The following is a 21,285-nucleotide window of genomic DNA, read 5'->3' as shown; positions in this document are numbered from 1 at the left end:
CAGCTTATAATTCATAGGCTATCAGATGGTCTGTCAGTAAGATGAAACTATGCACCTCAGAGCTTCAGATCATCCGTCACAACGACAGTTCATTTTTATAAACCTTAAGACAGTACCATGCTATAAAATAAATATGAAAGTCCACTTTCAGAAAAGAAAGTGTGACTGAGTACAGCACACGGGTCACCAACAATGGATACCAGAGTGCAGTAATAAAATATAAGTCTATGTACAGCGTCACTTATCAATTTAGGCAAAGGGATTAATTTGTCACACTGCAGCTACTGCACTGGTAAAGTGAGGCAACTACAGTTAAGGGGAAATGGATATAGAGCACAGAGGCTAGAGCAATGCATGAAAGCAACAGGTGTCAAATGAAATCAGCAAATGTTTATCGAACATTTTATCAACAGGAAATCTAAAATAAGTGAGTTTTCCCTCAGTAAATTTTCAGAACTTGATGCACCATAAAATGCTGACAAAACTTCTGACTTACAGATTAAATTATGTAAAATACAGTCTGAAGGCTCTTTTTTATTCTAATTCTTTACATATTAGAAACAGCAGACACTAATAATATTATTCTGAACCTGGATTTGCATCAATCTGAAGTATGGCTGACAGGCTAAATATGAGAATAGAAAAAATAAAAAGAGCACTTCCTTCTTTTACAACCCAAATTGGTGAAAAAATACCCAATCATATCAACACTGTCTTTAGAGAAACAGGAAAGTATGGGAGAAAGGTTAAGTTTCCCCCAACCTCCAAACCAAAAAATAAGCCCAGCAATTGAAAGCATCTTGAAAACCACTTAGTAACACAGAAATTTACATTTTGACAACAGTAGGGGTAACTTTGATTCACAATTGTCTTTAATTGTGAACGTACCTAAAAACTTGTTTATAAAGCGGCAGATAGAGTGGGAGTGTCTTTTAAAACACTCCAGTAAAACATTCACCAAATAACACAGAACACTTACAGTACTGATCCTATTACTCAAAGCTGTTACTATACAACCATACAGATGTAGCACATCGTTGCACACACTTTATTCGGAATTCAGTACCGTGAAAACGTTTCTATAGGAGGTCAATACAATCACTTCTTGTTTATCTAATAACACTGGCACTGAAAGTGTGAATAACCCAAGGTAATGATGTCGTCACCAAGGGACGACAAGAATAGAACCCAAATCCCTTGACTCCCAAGCTTGTGTTTTCCACTAATTGTGCTCCTTTCTTCTCATCCGAGAGCATCAAGTGTAAAGGGTTGGAGAAGGCAGTGGACGCAAATGCGCCGAGTTCACGCGCTGGAGGCGGCACTGAAGGTCCCCAGGAATCACCCTTTGGCACTTTTCTTTTGTTTTGGCTGAGGACGATGAAAGCAGCGGCAACCACAAACCCCTGGGACCAAGAACTGGAACTAGGTACTGCCTGTTGCGGTAACTCTCTCTTCCTCATTTCGGGCCTTTCCTTTTCAGCCTCTCCCTTCCGGCAGCCCTCAGCTCTGCGCGCGCCGCTCCGCGTCTACCCGCTCCTTCCCTCCGCTCTGCACTCCACCGCCCGCGGGGCCCTAGCGAGACAGCTGCGCCGCTCGCGCCCTCCCGCCGGCCCCGCGTCCAGTCCTCGGGAGAGGTGTGCTGGGGGTCCCTAGCACAGGCGTCTTCTCTAGAAAAGGAGTGCTACTTAAGCATTATAAACATGTTTCAACTGTTAGAAACTTAAGCGCTGGGAACGGGGGCAGATACCAAGTCTGCTCTGCGTGGGTCTGTGTAGCTCGTCACGACAAAGCAAAGTCGAGCCTTTCTGTCTGGCTGAGAGCTCCACGCAGATCAGCATCCCCTGGGCAACCTCCCACTGGAGGACGCCTTTCGGAGCGCGCGTGTTGACACTTTTCCTAGACCGCGGGGGAGGAGACAGCGCCTGCCCACTCTGGGGGATTCCAAACCGTTACTCCGCCCGCCCGGGTGAGGCCAGCCCAACGGCCGAGCCTGCGCAGTAGGCGCGGCCGGCTCCAGGGCCCCGGCGCACCACAAGTCCCAGAAGGCAACGCTCCATGGGGGCGGGCGGCCGCCTTACCTGCCGCAAGCTTATTCCTCCGGCTACTACTGCTCTCCCCCTCCCCCGTTCCCGAGGGTCTCGCTCCACAGTTAAAAGGCTTCTTTCTCTCGAAGCACGTGAAAAGAAACCTTAGTAACCTCGACATCAAAGCTCTTCGCGTACTCGCTCGCTCTTCTTCTGCCCGAACTATGCCTGACTCCCTCACCGCAGTTGTGTAGCGGACGCCAGAGAAGGAGGCCCTGGCAGGCTAAAGCCCGGGCAACCTGGTCACACTTCCGCCTCGCGGGCTCCGGAAGGTAGCGCGCACGCGCTGGCTGCGACTCCGGCGCAGTTGATTTCCGCTCCCACTGTGCCCTGCGAGCCGAATCATGGATCACACTGGTAAGGAGGCGGAGGCAGTGGGGGTCTCGGTTCCATGCCCCCTTGGCCAGCCTGGGACTGGTCGCCCAGCAGGCATAGAGGGGTTACGCTCGCCCTACAGCACTGGGGTGTGGCGGTGAGAAAAAAATCGCACAGAGCCTTGCCCGCGCCCGGCAAGGGCCTGCTACTTCCCGGCCTACTCTCCGGCGTGATACCCACAGCCTCCGTGCCGGCAACAGCCTCTTCTTCTCTGGTGCTGCTGAGCTCCGAGCCGGGACGGCGGGCGGCGCGGGCCCGTGGGGAGGAGAGAGCTGGCTCTTCTCTTCCTCCTCCCGGGCGCTCTGCCCTACGTATGGGTACTGGCGGGTAGATTTCCAGTTTCGGAATCGGGGAAGCCTCCTTACGCTGGGAGTCGATGCGCGAGAGTGGGTTGGAGACTTCCTGCTGCCTTAGTCGGCTTTGGGCGGGTGCTGCGCTGGTCACCGCCGGTCTTTATTGTCTGTCCGGTCCTTTATGGACTAGAGGTGGGAGAATGGGGTCGAATGTGGTTTTCGGAATCATACTCGGAGCAGCTTTTCTGCCTAAGCGCAAAGCATGCCCCGCGCTTCGGCTGTGGTCCTTACGCATCATTTGGGGACATTTACAAAGGAGAGCTTAAAATTAAGATATTCCTTTCTCTGAGTAAGAATGGCTCCACTCTTTGTTATGTGTTTTTTAGCTTTTGCTTCCTTGTGGTTTTTGGATGTTGAGTGAGTGCGCTTGCAGTTAGAAAGTGCTCCGTACAGTTATATGAGCTATATCACAAGTAGGGAAGAAAGGCTTTTTCTTGTGTTAAGTATTGGTTAAGATATCCTTAGTTCAAATATCTACTTAATTGTATAATTATGTATATGTAATGAGTGCTAGTCAACATGTAACTTATAGCATGTGCTGAATATCTGCAGACCTGGAAATGGAATGATGGAATGGTAAATAAGATGGACTGAGTCCTTGTCCCCATGGAAATTACATTCTATTGGGGAAGACACAATAGACAGGTTTTAAAATTTTTATTTATTTATTTTTTTCCCCAAAAGCCCCAGTAGATAGTTGTATGTCATAGCTGCACATCCTTCCAGTTGCTGTATGTGGGACGGGGCCTCAGCATGGCCAGAGAAGCGGTGCGTTGGTGCGCACCCGGGATCCGAACACAGGCCGCCAGCACCAGACCGGGAGCACTTAACTGCTAAGCCACGGGGCCAGCCCAATAGACAGGTTTTAAAAAACCTAAATGTTTACAGGTTGTGATGAGTGCTTTGAAGAAAATAAACGGGTGCTGTGGTAAAGACTAATTGGAGGAAGGTTAAGAGAGGGTAGTCAGGGAAGGTCTCTCTGGAAAGGTAACATTTATAGCTGAGATCTGATGGATGAGAAGAACCTAGCCATGGAATAAATCAGGAGGAAAGCATTTCCAGCCAAGTACAGTCGTTCCTCGTTTTGTCCACGGGCGGATTGGTTCCAGGACCCCCCAACTGATACCAAAATCCGCGCACACTCAACACCCTTAGTCGTCCCTTGTTTCCGGGGATTCTGCTTCCGCAGATTCAGCCAACCGGGCGTCATAAACATAAGCACCTACAGGATCCACAGTTGGTTGCATCTGGGGGTGTGGAATTCTCAAATATGAAGGGCAGACTGTACAAAGACTCTGAAGTAGGAAAAGAAGAATCTGAAGTAGACCAGTTGGCTGCAGCTTTAATTAGCATGAGGGAAAGAGCCCTGGGATGAGATTGGAAAGGAAGGCAGGAGTCAGGTTGTGTAAGACTTTGAAGGCCGTGGTAAAGTTTTGAATTTTATGTTAAGTGCCATATGAAGCCTTTGAACAGAAGTAGAGGAGGAACATAATCTCTCTTAAAAATATAATAGGTTGTTCTATGGAGAATGGTATAAGAGAGGGAGGAAAGAGTAATAGAAAATAGACAGTTTAGGAGGTGGATGCAGTAGACCAGAAGGGAGTCTTGACTTAGTGAAGGTAGCTTGGTTTAGTGAAAAGGGGACTGGCAGATTCAATAAACATTTTGGTGTAGAACTCAAAACACTTGCTGATGGATTTGTTCAGAAGTATGTTAAAGAAAGGAGAGACGCCTGGATTTCTGGCATCTCTTTTTGAGCAGCTAGGTTAGTGCCCTTTACTAAGTTGGGGAAAACTTGGAGAGAAAAAGAGGCTTTTCTTTTTTTTTAAGGTGTAGAGGTGGGAATTGGGAAACAAGATTTTGGACTGCTAAGTATGAGACGTATATTGAGACATACAAGGGGAGATGTCAAGTGGCAATCAAAGGAAAGATCTGGGACTTAGTACCACATAGGTGATATTTTAAGGCATGAGAATGGATGATGAGATCACTTAAGGAAAGGGAATACAGAAGAGAAGAGGGCCTAGAAAGAACCAGGCTCTGAGGAACTTTGGTGTTTGGAAATTTTATAGAATTGAAATTCTGCAATCTTGATGTTAGAGTAGCAAACATTCAATGTTAGCAAAATATTTCTCATTTGAGCCTATTACTGGAATTGGGAGTCAAGCCCCTTCCACAGTTTAGAGGATGTTATGTTAGAAAATTGTAATATGGGTGGGTGTGTATCTGAATATTTAGTATCCTGCTTCTTTAAGTTAAAAGGTTGCCTAAGAAAATAAGTCATCCTAACGTGAAAATATTCACTAATGAGCTGATCACTTAAAAAATTAGTTCCTGGTCAGATATCCCTGCTGCTTAACATTAGTGTCTTTTCTATTCGTTAGTTAATTTCATTATAAGTCAGTGTCTTTCGTGTTTCATATCAGGAAACAGTATCAATGCTGTACATTGATTGTTATCACAAACCTTACAAAAGAATAAAGTTTTCATGACATTCATAAACGTGAATTTGATAACTATTTAAATCACAAATAAAATCATTGGCAAGTGAGGAAATGCCAGTTAGCCAGTTAATTGAAAACATTATGACAGGATAGGCATCTTAAAAGAATGATTTTAATATCAAAGAATTAAGAGAGACCCTTAGGGAAATTGACATAACCCTTGAATGTTACGCAAAAATGACTCATTTTGTGATCATGCTGAAAAAGTCAAACATAAAATGAAGGCTATCCTATGATGGTCTAACAGAATTTTGCCTGAAAAATTACTCCAAGAAACTCCCAGTTAGCACTTGATTCATTCTTTGGTCATTCTAAGAATTAGCACTTAGTTGTAACTGTAACCTAAATTTTGTAAAATATTTCTTGGTTCCTTTAATTCAAGATAAAATTCTTTTTTTTTTGTGAGGAAGATCAGCCCTGAGCTAACATCCATGCTAATCCTCCTCTCTTTGCTGAGGAAGACCAGCTCTGAGATAACATCTATTGCCAATCCTCCTCCTTCCCCCCACCCCCCAAAGCCCCAGTAGATAGTTGTATGTCATAGTTGCACATCCTTCTAGTTGCTGTATGTGGGATGTGGCCTCAGCATGGCCGGAGAAGCAGTGCGTCGGTGTGCGCCCGGCATCCGAACCCGGGCCGCCAGTAGCGGAGCGCGTGCACTTAACCGCTAAGCATGGGGCTGGCCCCAAGATAAAATTCTAAATAAATCTTTTAAAAAACTATATAAAAGTGTTATTCCTTTTTAAAGTGGATTCACCTTAAATGGCCAGTTATATCTTTAGTTCTCACTTTGTGTGTAATATCCAAGGATTTTTGTTATGGGCTTTATGTTTTTAGTTGGCATATTCAAAAGGAAATTGTGCCGTATGTTTTGATTTTTAATTAAAAAAAAACAAACCCAAGACAAACGCAGAATGATGTCACACTATTAAATGCTGTACTTTGTTTATAAACTTGCAGTCTGTGAGGTAGGCGGCAAGGTGTTAAGGGGCCACACGCAGGCTCTTGAAAGTCGTGGTAGGCTATGCAAGCAACAGTGTGACCTCAAGTGTTCAGGTGGTGTGAAAAGGACTTGTAGCAATGAAGTGTTGGTATTTTGATCATTCACCAAGGTAAACCTGTTGAGTCCTTTTTTTTTTAATTCGTTATCTTTTATTTATTTATTTATTTTTTGCTGAGAAAGATTTGCCCTGAGCTAACATCTGTGCCAGTCTTCCCCTATTCTGTATGTGGGTCACCGCCACTGCATGGCTGACGAGTGGTGTAGGTCCGTGCCTGGTATCTGAACCCGTGAATCTGGACCACTGAAGTGAAGCTCGTGGAACTGTACGCACTCAGCTGTGGGACTGGCCCCATGTTGAGTCCTTTTAATTTCTTTTTTTTTTTTTTTTAAAGATTTTATTTATTTATTTTTTCCCCCCAAAGCCCCAGTAGATAGTTGTGTGTCATAGCTGCACATCCTTCTAGTTGCTGTATGTGGGACGCAGCCTCAGCATGGCCGGAGAAGCATCGCGTTGGTGCGAGCCCGGGATCCGAACCCGGGTTGCCAGCAATGGAGCGCGCTCACTTAACCACCAAGCCACGGGGCTGGCCCTAGTCCTTTTAATTTCTGAAGGACAACATTGAACTGTTAACTAATCTGTCTACAACAACTTGCTCTTTTAGTTCTTTGGAAAATCAGAAATACCTCTTGAGCAAAAAAAAAATTCATCCTGTCATATCTGTCTTTTGGCCATTACGTTGCTTGTAGGTACTTTTACATAAATAAGCAGCTAGAGTGAAAGCAGAAGAAATAGAGTATTCAGCTTGCTAATACATTTGGTAAAGTGATGAAAGTTGATCAAATTGGGTTTATCCTAACTCAAGATTTTAGCTGTCCATGTAATCGTTTTTCCATGAATTTTTTAAAGGATTAGCTATTATAAAAGTAATAGTAGAAATTACCCTGGAAGATATTTAAATTAATTATTAAAGACCCCATTTGAATTTTCTTCTGCATATTGTTCAGAAAGAGTGCAAAATCAGTGTGAATTTAACATGTGTCTGTAATCCTAGTAGCCTTGGAGGTCATTAGTACCACCAAGTTATTGCTTTTGAATTTGGCTTTGCTGAGTTTCATGTGGACAGTTTGGCTATGAGTCTCAATTGTACTGTCTCCTGCAGGAGCAGTTACAAAGCCTTGTTCAATAACTTGACATGTTTAAAACGTTAGTATTTAAAAAAATTATTTTATTTGCATTTCCTATGTTAGGGCATTTCCTTTTGTCTTTAGTTGGTAGGTGAATATTTTCTGTATCGTAATATCTTGTTATAGACTTGAAAAAAGGTGACTTTTAAGCTTCAATTATTTCTATGAAATAATGCTACTGTTACTCATGGAGTGAGTTAACTTATTTCATAACTGATAACAAGCAGGGGCTGAGAAATGGTCAGTTGTTTAGACCTAGTTGAAACCTTGCATCCTCCTAAACTGTGATTTCCTGTTACAATGCTAAGAGCACACTCACCTGTGTGTATCTAAAAATGTTACAGCACGAATACAAGATCATCTGTTTCTAGTAGTAAATGGTGTAATAATTTTTACTATATTCCTGAATGCTTTTTAGAAGAAATGTTTTGCCCTTAAGGGAATAATCACCTTCCTTAAAACTCAAGTTATTTAATTTTGCCGTTGTCAGTGTTAGTTTTTTGTTTCCAGTTTTATTGATTGTGCTGATAGAGATTTTGTTAACTAAATTAATGAGTGCCTACTTTGCATGCTTGATGGAGATAGGGATGGTTTTCTTTCTTTTCTCCTTATCCTCCCTGTTACTCTTCTTTTTCTTCTTTTTAAAAATCTCTTATAGTTACTTCAAGACAGAGGTTCTTATCTCAGGAAGAGTTTTGTGTTTCTGTAAACTCCTCTGGGATCATATGGAAAATTTTATAGTCCCTTTTTTTAGGGAGAGGTTCTGTAACTTGTCAACTTTTTAAAGGGTTCCATGTTTCAAAAAGCATTGCTTTAATAGTTTATTCAGAATAGAAAAAATTATTACTTAAACTTAACATAATTAAAATCAGAACCCAGATATTCAAACTTTGATAATGTTGGATGTGTTGCTTGTGGCAGAATACTCTTCAAAAAGTAAAACTAAAAGAAATTACAACTTTTTTTCTTAACAGACAATGAGTTACAAGGCACTAACAGTTCTGGATCATTGGGTGGTCTTGATGTTCGAAGACGAATTCCTATAAAGCTCATCTCCAAACAAGGGAACAAAGCCAAAGCTGCGCCTCGGACTCCAAGGACTGTGAACAGGATGCCTGCAAAGGCTCCACCTGGGGATGAAGGTAATTTGTTTAAGCAGCAGGTCCAAAAGTCTTTCTCGTGTATCCAATTCCACTAAATAGCCCATGGGATCTTAGTTACTTGTAGGTACTTTTTTTTTTATCTTGCATACTCTCTTTATTCTTCAATCTTTTGGTTTGACATCTCATTTTGGAATGTCGTACTTTTCTCTCCCTTTATAAATATATTTGGTTTAGTTTCTTTTGTTGTTGAAAGTAACACTGCCTATTGTTAAGTAAAAAAAGTAAACAATATAGCAGAAAGCATAATGTTTAGAAGTAAAAGTTGTCCCTCTCCCTCCACAGTCCTTCTCCTCCAAAATAATCTGTTACGACTTTTTTGTAGTTACTTTTTTATGTATAACTACACTTTTTTCATGTAAGATGCATTTGAGCTTTTGCCTTAGCAGTATGTACAGGTGTACCTCATTTCAGAAGATAGGTTTAGGTACTTCATTTATGGATATGCCATAATTTATTTAACAATTTTTCTGATTTTTTGCTGTTAAAAACAATGTTGCATAGATATGGAGAACAGATTGGTGGTTACCAGAGGGAAGGGGATAGAGGGAGGGCGAAATGGGTAAAGGGGCACATGTGTACAGTGACGGCTGGCAACTAGACTTTTGTAGTGGTAAACACAATGTAGTCTATACAGAAGTCGAAATATAATGATGTACACCTGTAATTTATTTAATGTTACAAACCAATGTTACGTTAATTAAAAACAAAAAAAACCAATATTGCAATAAATATCCTTGTACATGTAGCTTAGTATGTGTACTTTGTAGGATTTAAACTTTGCATGAATTTTGGGCATTTTAAAACCTGTTGAAGACACTGCATTTTAGAATTTAACAGATATTATCAGATGGCTCTTCAAAAAAAGTATATCAGTTTATACTCCTACACACCAATATTGGTACTATTAACTTTAAAAAATTTTTCTTTTGATATACATTCCTTTAAGTAAGATTGCATATCTTTTCATAGTATTGGTCATTTCTTTTGCCTAGGATCTACCCGTTGATATCTTTTTCCTGTTTTTTCTGTTTGGTTGTCTTTCTCTTGATTTTTATGAGTTCTTTGTAAATTAATAAAATTGGCCCTTTGTCATACATTGTGCCTATCCCCCATTTGTCTTTTGAATTTTATATGTAAAATTTTTATTGTAGAGAAGCTTGAAGATTCTATGTAGTCAGATAGCTAGTCTTTTCTGTTACGACTTCTGGGTTTTATGACATTCTTAGAAAGGCCTTTCCCGTATTCCGTGAGTATGAAAGTTTTCTCATCTTTCTTTTTAGTACAGGGTCAGCAAATCTGGCCCTGTTTTTGTAAATAAAATTTTATTGGAACACAGCCATGCCCATTCATAAAAATATTGTTTATGGCTGCTTTCACGCTATAATAGCGTAGCTGAATAATTGAGAGAGACCATATGGCCTGCACAGCCTAAAATATTTACTTATCTGGTTTTTTACAGAAAAAGTTTGCTGACCCCTGCTTTGGAACATTTATAGATATGTATTTGGTTATTAAAAAAAAAAAAAGTGGAGTCTGGCTCTATTTTTTTCTCTAAAACAGCTAGTTATTTATCCCAACCCTTGAGTAATCTGTCTTTTCCTTGTTAAATAGGAATCCCACCATTATCATATATTCAAGTTCTAAAAGTATTTGTGTCTATTTCTAAGATTTTCTGTTGTATTCCAGCAATCTGCTTATTTTTTTTTTTTTTAGAATCAAACTGTTTTAATTATACCTTATATTATGGTTCCTTTTATTGTAGGGTATCTCTCTCCACCTAAACAGGTATATTTGAATTCAAATATTATAAATCATGGTACTAGTAACTTAGGGCTGCTGCTGCACTATTATAACCTACGGTACCCCTCTTTGGCCTTTCTGTTTTTTTTTTTTTTTTTTTTGGGTGAGGGGGATCAGCCCTGAGCTGACAGCCGTGCTGAGGATGTCTTTTTTTTGCTGAGGAAGACCAGCTCTGAGATAACATCTATTGCCAATCCTCCTCCTTTTTTTCTTCCCCAAAGCCCCAGTTGTATGTCATAGTTGCACATCCTTCTAGTTGCTGTATGTGGGACGCGGCCTCAGCATGGCCGGAGAAGCGGTGCGTCGGTGTGCGCCAGGGATTCGAACCTGGGCCGCCAGTAGAGGAGCACGCGCACTTAACCGCTAAGCCACGGGGCCGGCCCCGGCCTTTTTGTTTTTTAAATAATTTTTAAACACTACACAGTAATGTAAAAATAAATTATTGTTGTAATAAATCCAAAAGCTAAAATCGCTTTTCTACGTTTTCCTCTGAGGTATCCCTTCATCCCTTCTCCCCCAGCCCACACCCTTTTCTAGAGGAAACTACTGTTACCAGTCTCTCTCTTAATAGGGCAGACTAAGGCTGAAGATAATTTTTGGATACTTCAGATTCACCTCTCTGGTATAAAAAAAAAAAAAATTTTTTTTTTCCCCTAAAGATTTGATTTTTGGGGGCAGGTTGAACTACTCTGAAAAATGATAGTGATCCTAATTTCCTTGGCTGTTGTGCTCAATAATTTTTTGTTTTAGATAAATAGGAAAAACTGATTTTCCTTACTTTGAATTTTAAATGACACCAGCTTTTATAAGTTATAAATGGGCCATATAAGAGCCTAGAGTCACTCATTTGTAACTTATAAGAATGCCCTTTGAACTCCACATTTGTATTGGAGGTAATTAGATAGCTGTACACTGGAGTGTCTATATCAGCTTCAAAAAATTCTTGCATCACTGTGTGTGTGTGTGTGTGTGTGTGTGTGTCCCCATGTCCGTGTGTCCATCTGTGCACAGGTGCTGTAGTTTAGCCATGCGGGTAGAGTTACAAATGTGTGCTTTGGCTACTCTGTTTACCAGTACTAGGGCCAAGAGTCGTGAGAAGCCTGGCACTTTGGAGGGATAGATTTGTCTTCTCAGCTTTACTTTAGGCAATTGGATTCTACCTAGACTCCCCATCAGACTTTTCACTTGTTCTGTTCCTCTGCATGAGATGAGAGGATTATCATCAACTTTTTAATTAGGTCAGAGAAATTGAGGCCATTCGATCTTCATATTGTCTTAAGTTTATTGATTTTGATATATGCAGTGTAGGGGAGGATACTTGTAAGTGGATATGATATGGCTTCTGCTGTTTGGGTGATTAACCAGGGAGAGGTTGTAATTGAAAGGATGAAGTATGAATATGTTGTTTCTAAAATCAGGCTCAGTTTAAGGCAGAAGGAGAGGATACCTAATTTACTAAGTCATAAGAAAATCTGCAGAATTCTTTATGTTTTCATGATATTGTTTTGGTAATAAAATCAACCTCTTGCAGCATGACACCACTTTTTTAGATAGATTAGAATAAATAGTGATCAGTATCTTAAAAATTTGTGCAAGAAGCATGTAAATAGTAAAGTTTTATACTAAAGATAGTCTGGTGAATTAATAAGAGCACATGAATGGGAGTGAAGAGATCTGAGGTCTGTTTCTGGCTCTGCCACTAATCTTCTGTGTGTTATTATGGGTCTCCATACTGCAGTATTCTCAATTATGAAGTAAGAGAGTTGGACCAGATGATTGCCAAGATTGTTTCTAGCTGATGTTTTAGACTAGTCTTGATTATCTTGTTCTTAGACAAGCTTTGAAAGGCATCAGGTGGGCTTTTTAGTGAACAGGCCTGTTTGCCGTGTACATGTACTTCAAAAATGAATTTAAGATTTGAAAAGTTAATAGGTAACACTTTCTTTTCTCAGAAGGATTTGATTATAATGAAGAAGAACGGTATGACTGTAAAGGGGGCGAACTGTTTGGAAATCAGCGAAGATTTCCTGGACACCTTTTTTGGGACTTTCAGGTATAATTAAAATTAAAAATTTTATTAGAACAATAACATATTTTATTAGAACAATTCAGAATACATAAAGAATGGTATGCACTTTTATTGTAGCTATGCCTTTCGGCACACACAAATCATTTGTTTATTAATACCGTATTTTCACCATTTCCAGAAATAATCTGAAGTAATTTTCAGTAAAGTCAAGTAAAATCAGTGACTATAAACACTATTTAAGAAAACGAACAAAGTAATGGTGATACAGCTAATGGTGTGGAATATGTGGAGATTATACGAAGAAACTTTTATTTCTAATTGTTTTAACAACTTTTATAAAATACTGACCAATTCATTATGTAAATTATAGATATAATTTTTAGAAATGTCTAAAAATGAAATTTTAATTATATTGTTTCAACAGATAAACATCTTAGGTGAAAAGGATGATACACCAGTTCATTTCTGTGACAAATGTGGATTGCCTATTAAAATCTATGGGCGAATGGTAAATATAACTAAATTAAATTCAGTTTTGTAGATGTAAACATTTGCCTAGAGGTAGGATTCTGAAATTTTAGATAGATTAGTAGATAGATTTTAGTCATTTAGTAGATAGATGAGTCATTGTTTAATGACTAAGTTTGTGACATTTGAAATAAGTATGAAATAGCTAAGGGAAATTTTCAGATAATATGCATTTAATATAATTACCTTGACAAATTCTTGAATTGCTTTTAAAATATTTATTAATTAAGGAAATAAATTTCTGAAAACTCATTTCTTTGGACTGTTTGCTATCTGTTAGTTAACATTCTAGTTTATTAAGGAAAAATGTTTTTTTCTTGTTTAAGAGAATAAAATCAGTTATTCATTTCTGAAGGCTATAATTTTTAATGTCAAACTGAATTTAAAAATAATATTTATAATTTCTGAGAAGTGAATTCTAATCATTAAAAAAAATTACAAGTCTAACTGTAATTTTATAGTAATTTTTGCTTTTTTTTTTTTTTTTTTTTGTGAGGAGGATCAGCCCTGAGCTAACATCTGCCAATCCTCCTCTTTTTGCTGAGGAGGATTGGCCCTAGGCTAACATCTGTGCCCATCTTCCTCTACTTTATATGGGATGCTGCCACGGCATGGCTTGACAAGCGGTGCGTCGGTGCGTGCCCGGGATCCGAACTCGGGGCTGCCGCAGTGGAGTGCGTGCACTTAACTGCTACGCCACCGGGCCAGCCCTTATAGTAATTTTGACACATCCTCCTTTAAAAAAAGATAGTTTTACGTTTGTGTTTGAAAAAAATTGAATTTAATAATATATCTGTGATGATAGAAGGCATGGGTCGTGCAGTATTGCTTTGCTGTATAACATAGCTAAATAACAGTAATGGACTGTGAGTTTTAAAATGGTCTAACATCATTTTACTGTGTACTTCTGATTTATTTTTAGATTTTTATAAGTTCATTAACTTAAGACTACCAGGGAGAAATGCTACTTATATTAAATGTAGGAGATAGTTGTTATTTTACTGCTTTGGAATAGTGTCTGGAGGAACAGGATAAGATAAAACATGGTTACGGTATTCTTCTTCAGGAGCTTTTAACCTATAGGGACCATGGATGAACTTTCCAGGGTTTATACCTCCAGAAAGTGTGAGCAGAGGTGCATGTATACATTTAGTGGGTAAAGGGCCAAAGCTTTCATCCCATTCTCAAAGGGCTTTGTGACTGAACAAGGTCAACTGTTGCTTTTCTATAATTAGTACTTAATAAATGTTCATTTTAACAAACAGTTCTCAAGTGCCTTCCATGTCTAGGTTACTGTGCTTACTGTTATTTTTTTATGGAAATGTTTGAAGTTGCTCTGTGCTTAACTGTAATATGTTTTTGTTCACAGATTCCATGCAAGCATGTTTTTTGCTATGACTGTGCTATTTTACATGAAAAAAAGGGAGATAAAATGTGTCCAGGGTAAGATCATCATTACATTTTTAAATAAGAAAGTTTGTGATATAATGAGTTATAGTCTAGGTTAAAGGTCAGGGTGTGGTGTAAGCCAGCAGCAGAATGTCAAATGTGTAGACATGGCTGATCTTTCTCTATGAGCCCACAGTTGGTCTTAGCCATCTCCTTAGGATAGAGCTAGGTAGCTGTTACCTGTCAGTTCATATTGGCCAAAATGACAAAATATATTTGCTATCACAAAATTAGCATTACAAACCAAAAACAGTTATTTTCTTTTTTTGATGGGATACTAGAGAGAGCTAGTATTGCATAGTGATTGAGAGCAGACTGGAGTTAGAATTCTTGTGTTCAAATCCCTGTTCTGCCATTTGTTAGCTGTGTGATATAGGCTGTTTCTTCATCTGTAAAATGGAGCTAATAATAGTACCTACCTCTCTGGGTTATTATTAGAATTAAATAAGTTAATATATGCCTAGCACAGAGTAAGTGCTATGTAAGTATAAGCTCTTATTTGTTGCCTTCAAATCTGATTGTTATGTCTTGAGTTTATCTTAGAACACCATCATGGCATTGACTCAAAAGTTATGAAGATCTAGAGATCTTGGTTGATATTGATTCATTTTTGAATAGGCTTGAAGGATCTAGAATAAACTAGGAATTTTTATATCAATTTAGAACCCCTGATAGAAGGCTTGAGAAAAGCTTTGAGAGAAACTTCCTTGGAACAACTGTAGGCTTCCTGTATTCCTTATAACCTGTATCAGAAGCTGTCCCAGGATTCATGATATTGGTTGATAATAAAGCTATGGACAGTTGTAAGGGATGATTTCTTTTTATGGTGTAGGAAGATTGGATCATTGAGAGGGAAAGGATGATTCATAACAACTAATTCTCTTGGCATATTTTTATTAGCCCTTTAACAGATTATAAAATCTGTAGTGTGGATTTGAAGAATATTTTCTCCCTGCAATTATAATTGAGAGAGTTATGAAATTGAAAGTGCATATTCACTTGTTTGCCTAATTTTCTCTAGTGCCTAATTTTCCAACGCAGTTTACATTCACTTTAAATTATATAGTAAATTTGATTATTTCATTGGAAAAAAGGATTTTAGATGTTATAAAACACTATGTAGAGGATATTAAAAGGTTTTCTTTCTTATATAAATGTTCTAATGATAATATTTAAAAGATAATTTAGTTTTCAAGGTGTTAAATGTAACTCTAGTAGACACCTTACTGGTTGGCCCTTAGCTATTTTAGAATATAAGCCTATCTCGATTAACAAACCCAGATCAGAAAGTGAAGAAATGGCAACCCAAGTTTATGTAAATATTATATACTACTGCTTTTAATCACCCAAGAGAAAGTGCCTCACATCTTGTTACTGTGGAGCTATTTCTGAGCTTATAGCCAATTAGAAGAAAATCTTGGAAGTGTGCCAAATGGCCACTAAAGGGAAGCCTACTAGTATCAAGAAGGAGTGTCAGCCTTGCAGCAAAGATGGAAATATAGACACAACTCAAAATCAAGAGTATAGAGCCATTTAATATAGTGTTAAATGATATGACACATATATTCAATGATAACTTATATCTGTACATGTATAGTGCTTAACTAGTGATTAAACACTGTCACCTTGATTATGCCATTTATCTTAAGGATACTCTTTTAAGTAGGGTGAAGTAGATATAAAAACATTGTGAGGGGGCTGGCCCCATGGCTTAGCGGTTAAGTGCTTGCGCTCCACTACTGGTGGCCCGGGTTCGGATTCCGGGCACGCACCGACGCACCGCTTCTCTGGCCGTGCTGAGGCGGTGTCCCACGTACAGCAACTAAGAAGGATGTGCAGCTGTGACATACAACTATCTACTGGGGCTTTGGGGAGAAAAAGGGAAATAAAAGGAGGAGGATTGGAAGTAGATGTTAGCTCAGGGCCGGTCTTCCTCAGCAAAAAGAGGAGGATTAGCATGGATGTTAGCTCAGGGCTGATCTTCCTCACACACACAAAAAAACAACATTGTGAGTTAGGTAAAGTAGATGTTTAACCCCGTTTTACAGATGAAGAAACAAACAAAAAGATTAAATGACTTTAAGGCTACAGAGCCATTACTTGATCCCAGTTCTTCTGATTCCTTGTTCAGTTCTCTTTCCACTATTTCAAGAAGACTTAGAGGCAAGAGTGGATTTAGTACAATGAATGAAGAATAGTTATAATTTTGACCCTGAGTCATTAAGAAAATGCTTAGTTAAATTTAGTGCTTACAATGTAGAAAGGCAGGAGTGTGTAACACTTTAGTAGTAAATTTGTCTACAATTCAGAAAGATCCCTTTCTTAAGGGACTCAGCTCAGGGATTCAGTCAGGGTTTGAATTTAAATTGTTTATGTTGTTTGATGTTAAGAATCCTGATGATTAGGAGGATCTTATTCATTTTTGTAGTCCTTGCAGCTTTTTCTACTTAATGTCTTCCACTTAGTATTAAGTATTTGCTTAGCAAATACTGATTGCTGAATAAATACTGTGCAAGTTTAAATTTCCTGATTGTGACATCCTTTGGTTTGCCCTTCCTGGTTTTTTGGCAAATGGATGCAAAACATAGAATTGTTTGAGACAGTCAGATAAATTCCAGGTCTTGGGAAGAAGAAGGTCTTTTCCTAAAACATATTCTATTTGATAAACACTTAATTTTTCTTGTATTAAGAGTTCTGAGGTTGATAGAGATGCTGATGCTGCTTAATAGCAAACAGACAACAGAGTGGGAAAGATTAAAGGTTCTCTTATAGTAACTATAACTTTTAAATGTGAACTTTTGCAATATTTTCCATAACAAATTTTAAAAATAGGCGTATCTTTGAAATTAAGTGCATTATTTTTATAGTCTGTTTTTAGTAAATCAATTTTTTTCCCCTTCTAATTTAGCTGTAGTGATCCTGTGCAGCGAATTGAGCAGTGTACACGAGGTTCTCTCTTCATGTGTAGCATTGTTCAAGGGTGCAAGAGAACATATTTGTCTCAGAGAGACTTACAGGCTCATATCAACCACCGCCACATGAGAGCTGGGAAACCTGTTACCCGTGCTTCACTTGAAAATGTTCATCCTCCTATTGCCCCACCACCAGCTGAAATCCCTGATCGTTTTATAATGCCGCCAGACAAGCACCACATGAGCCATATTCCGCCAAAGCAGCACATCATGATGCCACCACCTCCTTTGCAACACGTGCCACATGAGCACTATAATCAGCCACATGAGGATATTCGTGCTCCTCCAGCAGAATTGTCCATGGCTCCACCTCCACCTCGTTCGGTCAGTCAGGAAACCTTTCGTATTTCAACAAGAAAACACAGCAATTTAATAACTGTCCCTATTCAGGATGACTCAAATTCAGGTGCTAGAGAACCACCACCTCCTGCCCCAGCACCTGCTCACCATCATCCTGAATATCAGGGTCAACCAGTGGTATCGCACCCTCATCATATTATGCCTCCACAGCAACATTATGCACCACCCCCACCTCCTCCACCACCAATAAGCCATCCAATGCCACATCCTCCCCAGGCTGCAGGTACTCCTCACTTGGTTTATAGTCAAGCTCCACCTCCACCAATGACCTCTGCTCCACCACCAATAACCCCTCCCCCTGGACATATTATTGCCCAGATGCCACCTTATATGAATCATCCTCCTCCAGGACCTCCCCCACCTCAACATGGTGGTCCACCTGTAACTGCACCCCCTCCTCACCATTATAATCCTAACTCTTTACCCCAGTTCACTGAAGATCAAGGAACTCTGAGCCCTCCATTTACACAACCAGGGGGAATGAGTCCTGGTATATGGCCTGCACCAAGAGGGCCACCACCTCCTCCACGAATGCAGGGTCCGCCTTCTCAAACCCCACTTCCTGGACCACATCATCCAGATCAGACAAGATATAGACCGTATTACCAATGATTATAGTATTTTGAACTGAAGATATGATGAGGAAAAAAACTTATGTATAGTCAATCTTTTAATTCAGCTTTGACTGTTTGGGGAAGGGAAAGCACCTCTTAACTGAGGTGGCTGTAAAACACTTAGGGTCTTGTCTCTTAAAATGGTTTTAAATCTTGACCTTAGGATTGATTTCAAGTACTATACTGTAGTGCAGATAAGTGGCTCAGTTGAGCACAGCTATATTTTAACAACTTTGTTCCCTTAGAGTGGTAAATTGACCCAGAGGTGACCATTTGTAAAAAAGTTGAAAAAAAAATTTTCATTGTTCCACTTTCAAAAGTATTGCTTTTGTTAAACCCAATGTTTAGTTTTTCTTGTGATACATTTTGTTAACCTGTGTAAAAGGATTAAATTTCAATATGGTTGTAAAAATGCTATTTTTATGTGAATTTAAGTGCAGCCACATACTGTTTTTTAAAACCATATGTTTTACCACTAATTTCCGAAAGTTACAATAAAATCCTGAAAGTAAAAATCTACTAGAATTTACTGTAAGGCAGACTGTTAAATGGTAGAGAATTATTTCACATTTTAGGCACTGAAATTTTGAGGTATATTAAGTATATAATGCACTTCACTTGGATGCCTTTTCCTTTTTAGGCAGCCTCAGGAGCACCAAAATACATTGGAATTCCAGTATACTAAGATATATTTGTGTTTGTAATATTAAAAGGCATTATTACTAAATATTTGAAAAGATAATGGCCAAAGTAATTAACTCTACAGGCTCCAAGCTGTTGGGGATGCTGTCACTTGTTAATGCTTTTTACTAAATGGTTGGAATCACATGATGCACCGCCCTTAGTAATCTTAAGTAGCGTTATTTTATAGAACTGTTTAAATGGTGTTTAGATAAAGTGTGTTCTGCTCTGCTCATTAAATATTTAGGGCTGAATAGGCTTTAAATAATTTCTCATTTCGTAGTAGAGCTTGATTCTCTGCTTAAGTGGGTTCTTGTTTATTGGGTTTTGAACTATAATTTGAATGCTGTGGAGGGATTTGAATACTGTATTAATGAAGGACATTGTAATCACAAACTTGCATTGCTCAGGTTTCATTACTGTGTGGTAAGGGTTTTTTCTCTAACTTGAAATTTAAAAACTATTAATCATTTTCTGTTCCTTTTATTGGTTAAACAGTCTAAAACTTGCAACATTTTAGCATGGCGTCAACAGTGAAGACTACCAGATGATTTTGTATTGGAGAAGAGAAAAGTAATGACTAAATTGTGAATTTCAGTGCTTTATAAGGTGCCTTTAGAGTCAGCTTTTGCATTATAGGGGGCTTGTTACAGTCCAGCTAAGATGACCACTTACAGTTTATACAGAGCTCATATGTATAAATCAACATTCTTAGGATGTTATTATATATCCTTTGAATAAACCCCTGTGAAGTATTTCCTCTCCCCTAAAATGGTGCATAATATAAACATGAAATGTGTAGTATGCAGATATCATTTATTAAATAGTTTGTAGTGTATAAATTTAGAACATATTTCTTTTTGACAAAGGGTGAACTGATTGCTAATTTACCATTTAATTCTGTCAGGTACAGGAAAAACAATTTCTCATCTTGGATAATCGGATGCAAAGTCATCTATGAACTTAGAGCTGAAGTTAGACATAATATAAATGGCCATTTCAACTTTGACCAGCTGAAAATAACTAATACACTTTTTTTAAGTTAAGTAAGTGATTTTTCATACCTAGCAGTTTGAGAGTCCAGTGTTAATGCAATATTTCTAGTGAGAAATTCTTGTTATTAGAAGCATGGGAGTGAAAAAGTGTGAAATGGTGGTGGTAAGTGCTTCTATTATATTACTGTAGGTACTCAGACTGGTGCAAACTTGATTCCCTTTCACGCCCTATTTAGGAAGTGTTAAAATATTACTACTGAAAATCCAATACCATTCTTTGTTTCATGTAATAAGAAAATAGCCAAATTCACTTTAGAGCTTCTCAACTATTTATGAAGAGCTCTCCTGTTTTTGTTGAAATCCACTAGAGTTGACTGGTATAAAACCACTTAGCCTATGTATTGAACAAAAAAATTAGTATCATAAAATTCCACATGGTAGGAGAATTCTCGTAGGCTTTTTAAAAAATGATTTATTTTCAGTTAGGTTTAAGAAATATATGTTATGCAGGGAGGCAGATCAGATGAATGTGTTGTAGCAGACAAAATTTTTAAATGGTGTTAGACTTGAATTCATCCAGTTTGAATGAGGGTGGGTGGGTAGAAAGCAAAATTCCTGTTAGTGTTTCTTTCTTTAAGGAAAAAGATGTGAATTCCAGCCTTATTTCAGGGAAGTCTTGGAAGCTATGATGGACATGAGTCTAAATTAAATGTATGTATGTTTCGTTATATTGCTCTGAAGACTACTGAGGTGGCAGTTTAATTCTTAAAAACAATAAAATGGAAGCATCAATACTATTTTGCCTAGATGAATTTTTACATAATGGTGATACCTTTGGGAGAATGCAGAATTTTGTGTTTATGTTGATAAAACGTTTACAGTACAATTAGATTAACTTTTTTAGAGAATAAAACCGGCAAGTTGAATGTTAATATTTCTTCAGTGGCATGCTTGTTCACAGTATAATATAGTATTGGGGGAAATACTAGTTGCCAAGACCATAAAAAACTCTTTATATCCATTTTGCCCTTTAAAAGCCACTTGCTCAAAATTATTGTGTAAATACTAACTAGATACCACTGAAATAGATAAATGGAAAACATTTGAACCTATTTTTAAACTCAGAATAAGTGACTTGACTGTATGAAGTATACAGGGCTGCTTTATGCTTTGTTCTGCCAGACATACTG

The 21,285-nt window shown here is 38.5% G+C and overlaps 1 protein-coding gene and 1 long non-coding RNA gene across 9 annotated transcripts in view; one reads left to right on the top strand and one right to left on the bottom strand.

The window, feature by feature from the left end:
• The window catches only part of LOC147918148 (uncharacterized), a 50,352-nt gene extending 48,140 nt beyond the window's left edge, over window positions 1-2,212 (bottom strand). For all 4 annotated transcript variants that reach the window (XR_015553903.1, XR_015553899.1, XR_015553886.1 and 1 more), the window contains exon 1: window positions 2,079-2,212. This is a non-coding gene — a long non-coding RNA (uncharacterized LOC147918148). The remainder of the gene's footprint in view (window positions 1-2,078) is intronic.
• Window positions 1,306-20,892, top strand: CBLL1 (Cbl proto-oncogene like 1). Of its 5 annotated transcripts, XM_087437729.1 has the most exons (8): window positions 2,805-3,035; window positions 5,460-5,482; window positions 6,627-6,634; window positions 8,454-8,646; window positions 12,420-12,520; window positions 12,921-13,004; window positions 14,394-14,467; window positions 17,382-20,892. In XM_087437729.1, exons 1-8 carry the CDS (start codon window positions 2,836-2,838, stop codon window positions 18,415-18,417), a joined length of 1,719 nt encoding a protein of 572 aa, XP_087293855.1. In that variant the 5' UTR covers window positions 2,805-2,835; the 3' UTR covers window positions 18,418-20,892. The 5 variants fall into 5 exon arrangements, with proteins under 5 accessions (XP_087293684.1, XP_087293627.1, XP_014649981.1 ...); XM_087437558.1 differs by lacking the exons at window positions 2,805-3,035; window positions 5,460-5,482; window positions 6,627-6,634 and adding an exon at window positions 1,306-1,426 and having other exon boundaries at window positions 8,479-8,646; window positions 12,423-12,520; XM_087437501.1 differs by lacking the exons at window positions 2,805-3,035; window positions 5,460-5,482; window positions 6,627-6,634 and adding an exon at window positions 1,313-1,426 and having other exon boundaries at window positions 8,479-8,646.
• Window positions 20,893-21,285: the final 393 nt, after the last annotated feature.

The sequence above is a fragment of the Ceratotherium simum genome, chromosome 1 (assembly GCF_057802395.1).
Source record: "Ceratotherium simum simum isolate JZ-2026a chromosome 1, ASM5780239v1, whole genome shotgun sequence".
Classification (NCBI taxonomy): Eukaryota; Metazoa; Chordata; class Mammalia; order Perissodactyla; family Rhinocerotidae; genus Ceratotherium; species Ceratotherium simum.
Note: the sequence above shows the minus strand (reverse complement) of the source record. Positions and strands in the feature narration are given on the sequence as shown.

Bases quoted from the DNA above. Each gene is read 5' to 3' on its own strand.
- CBLL1 (XM_087437729.1), top strand. From the start codon at position 2,836: ATGCGCGAGAGTGGGTTGGAGACTTCCTGCTGCCTTAGTCGGCTTTGG. The intron at 3,036-5,459 runs GTCCTTACGCAT...AGAGACCCTTAG, and splicing joins TGCCCCGCGCTTCGGCTGTG to GGAAATTGACATAACCCTTG. The intron at 12,521-12,920 runs GTATAATTAAAA...TTGTTTCAACAG, and splicing joins ACCTTTTTTGGGACTTTCAG to ATAAACATCTTAGGTGAAAA.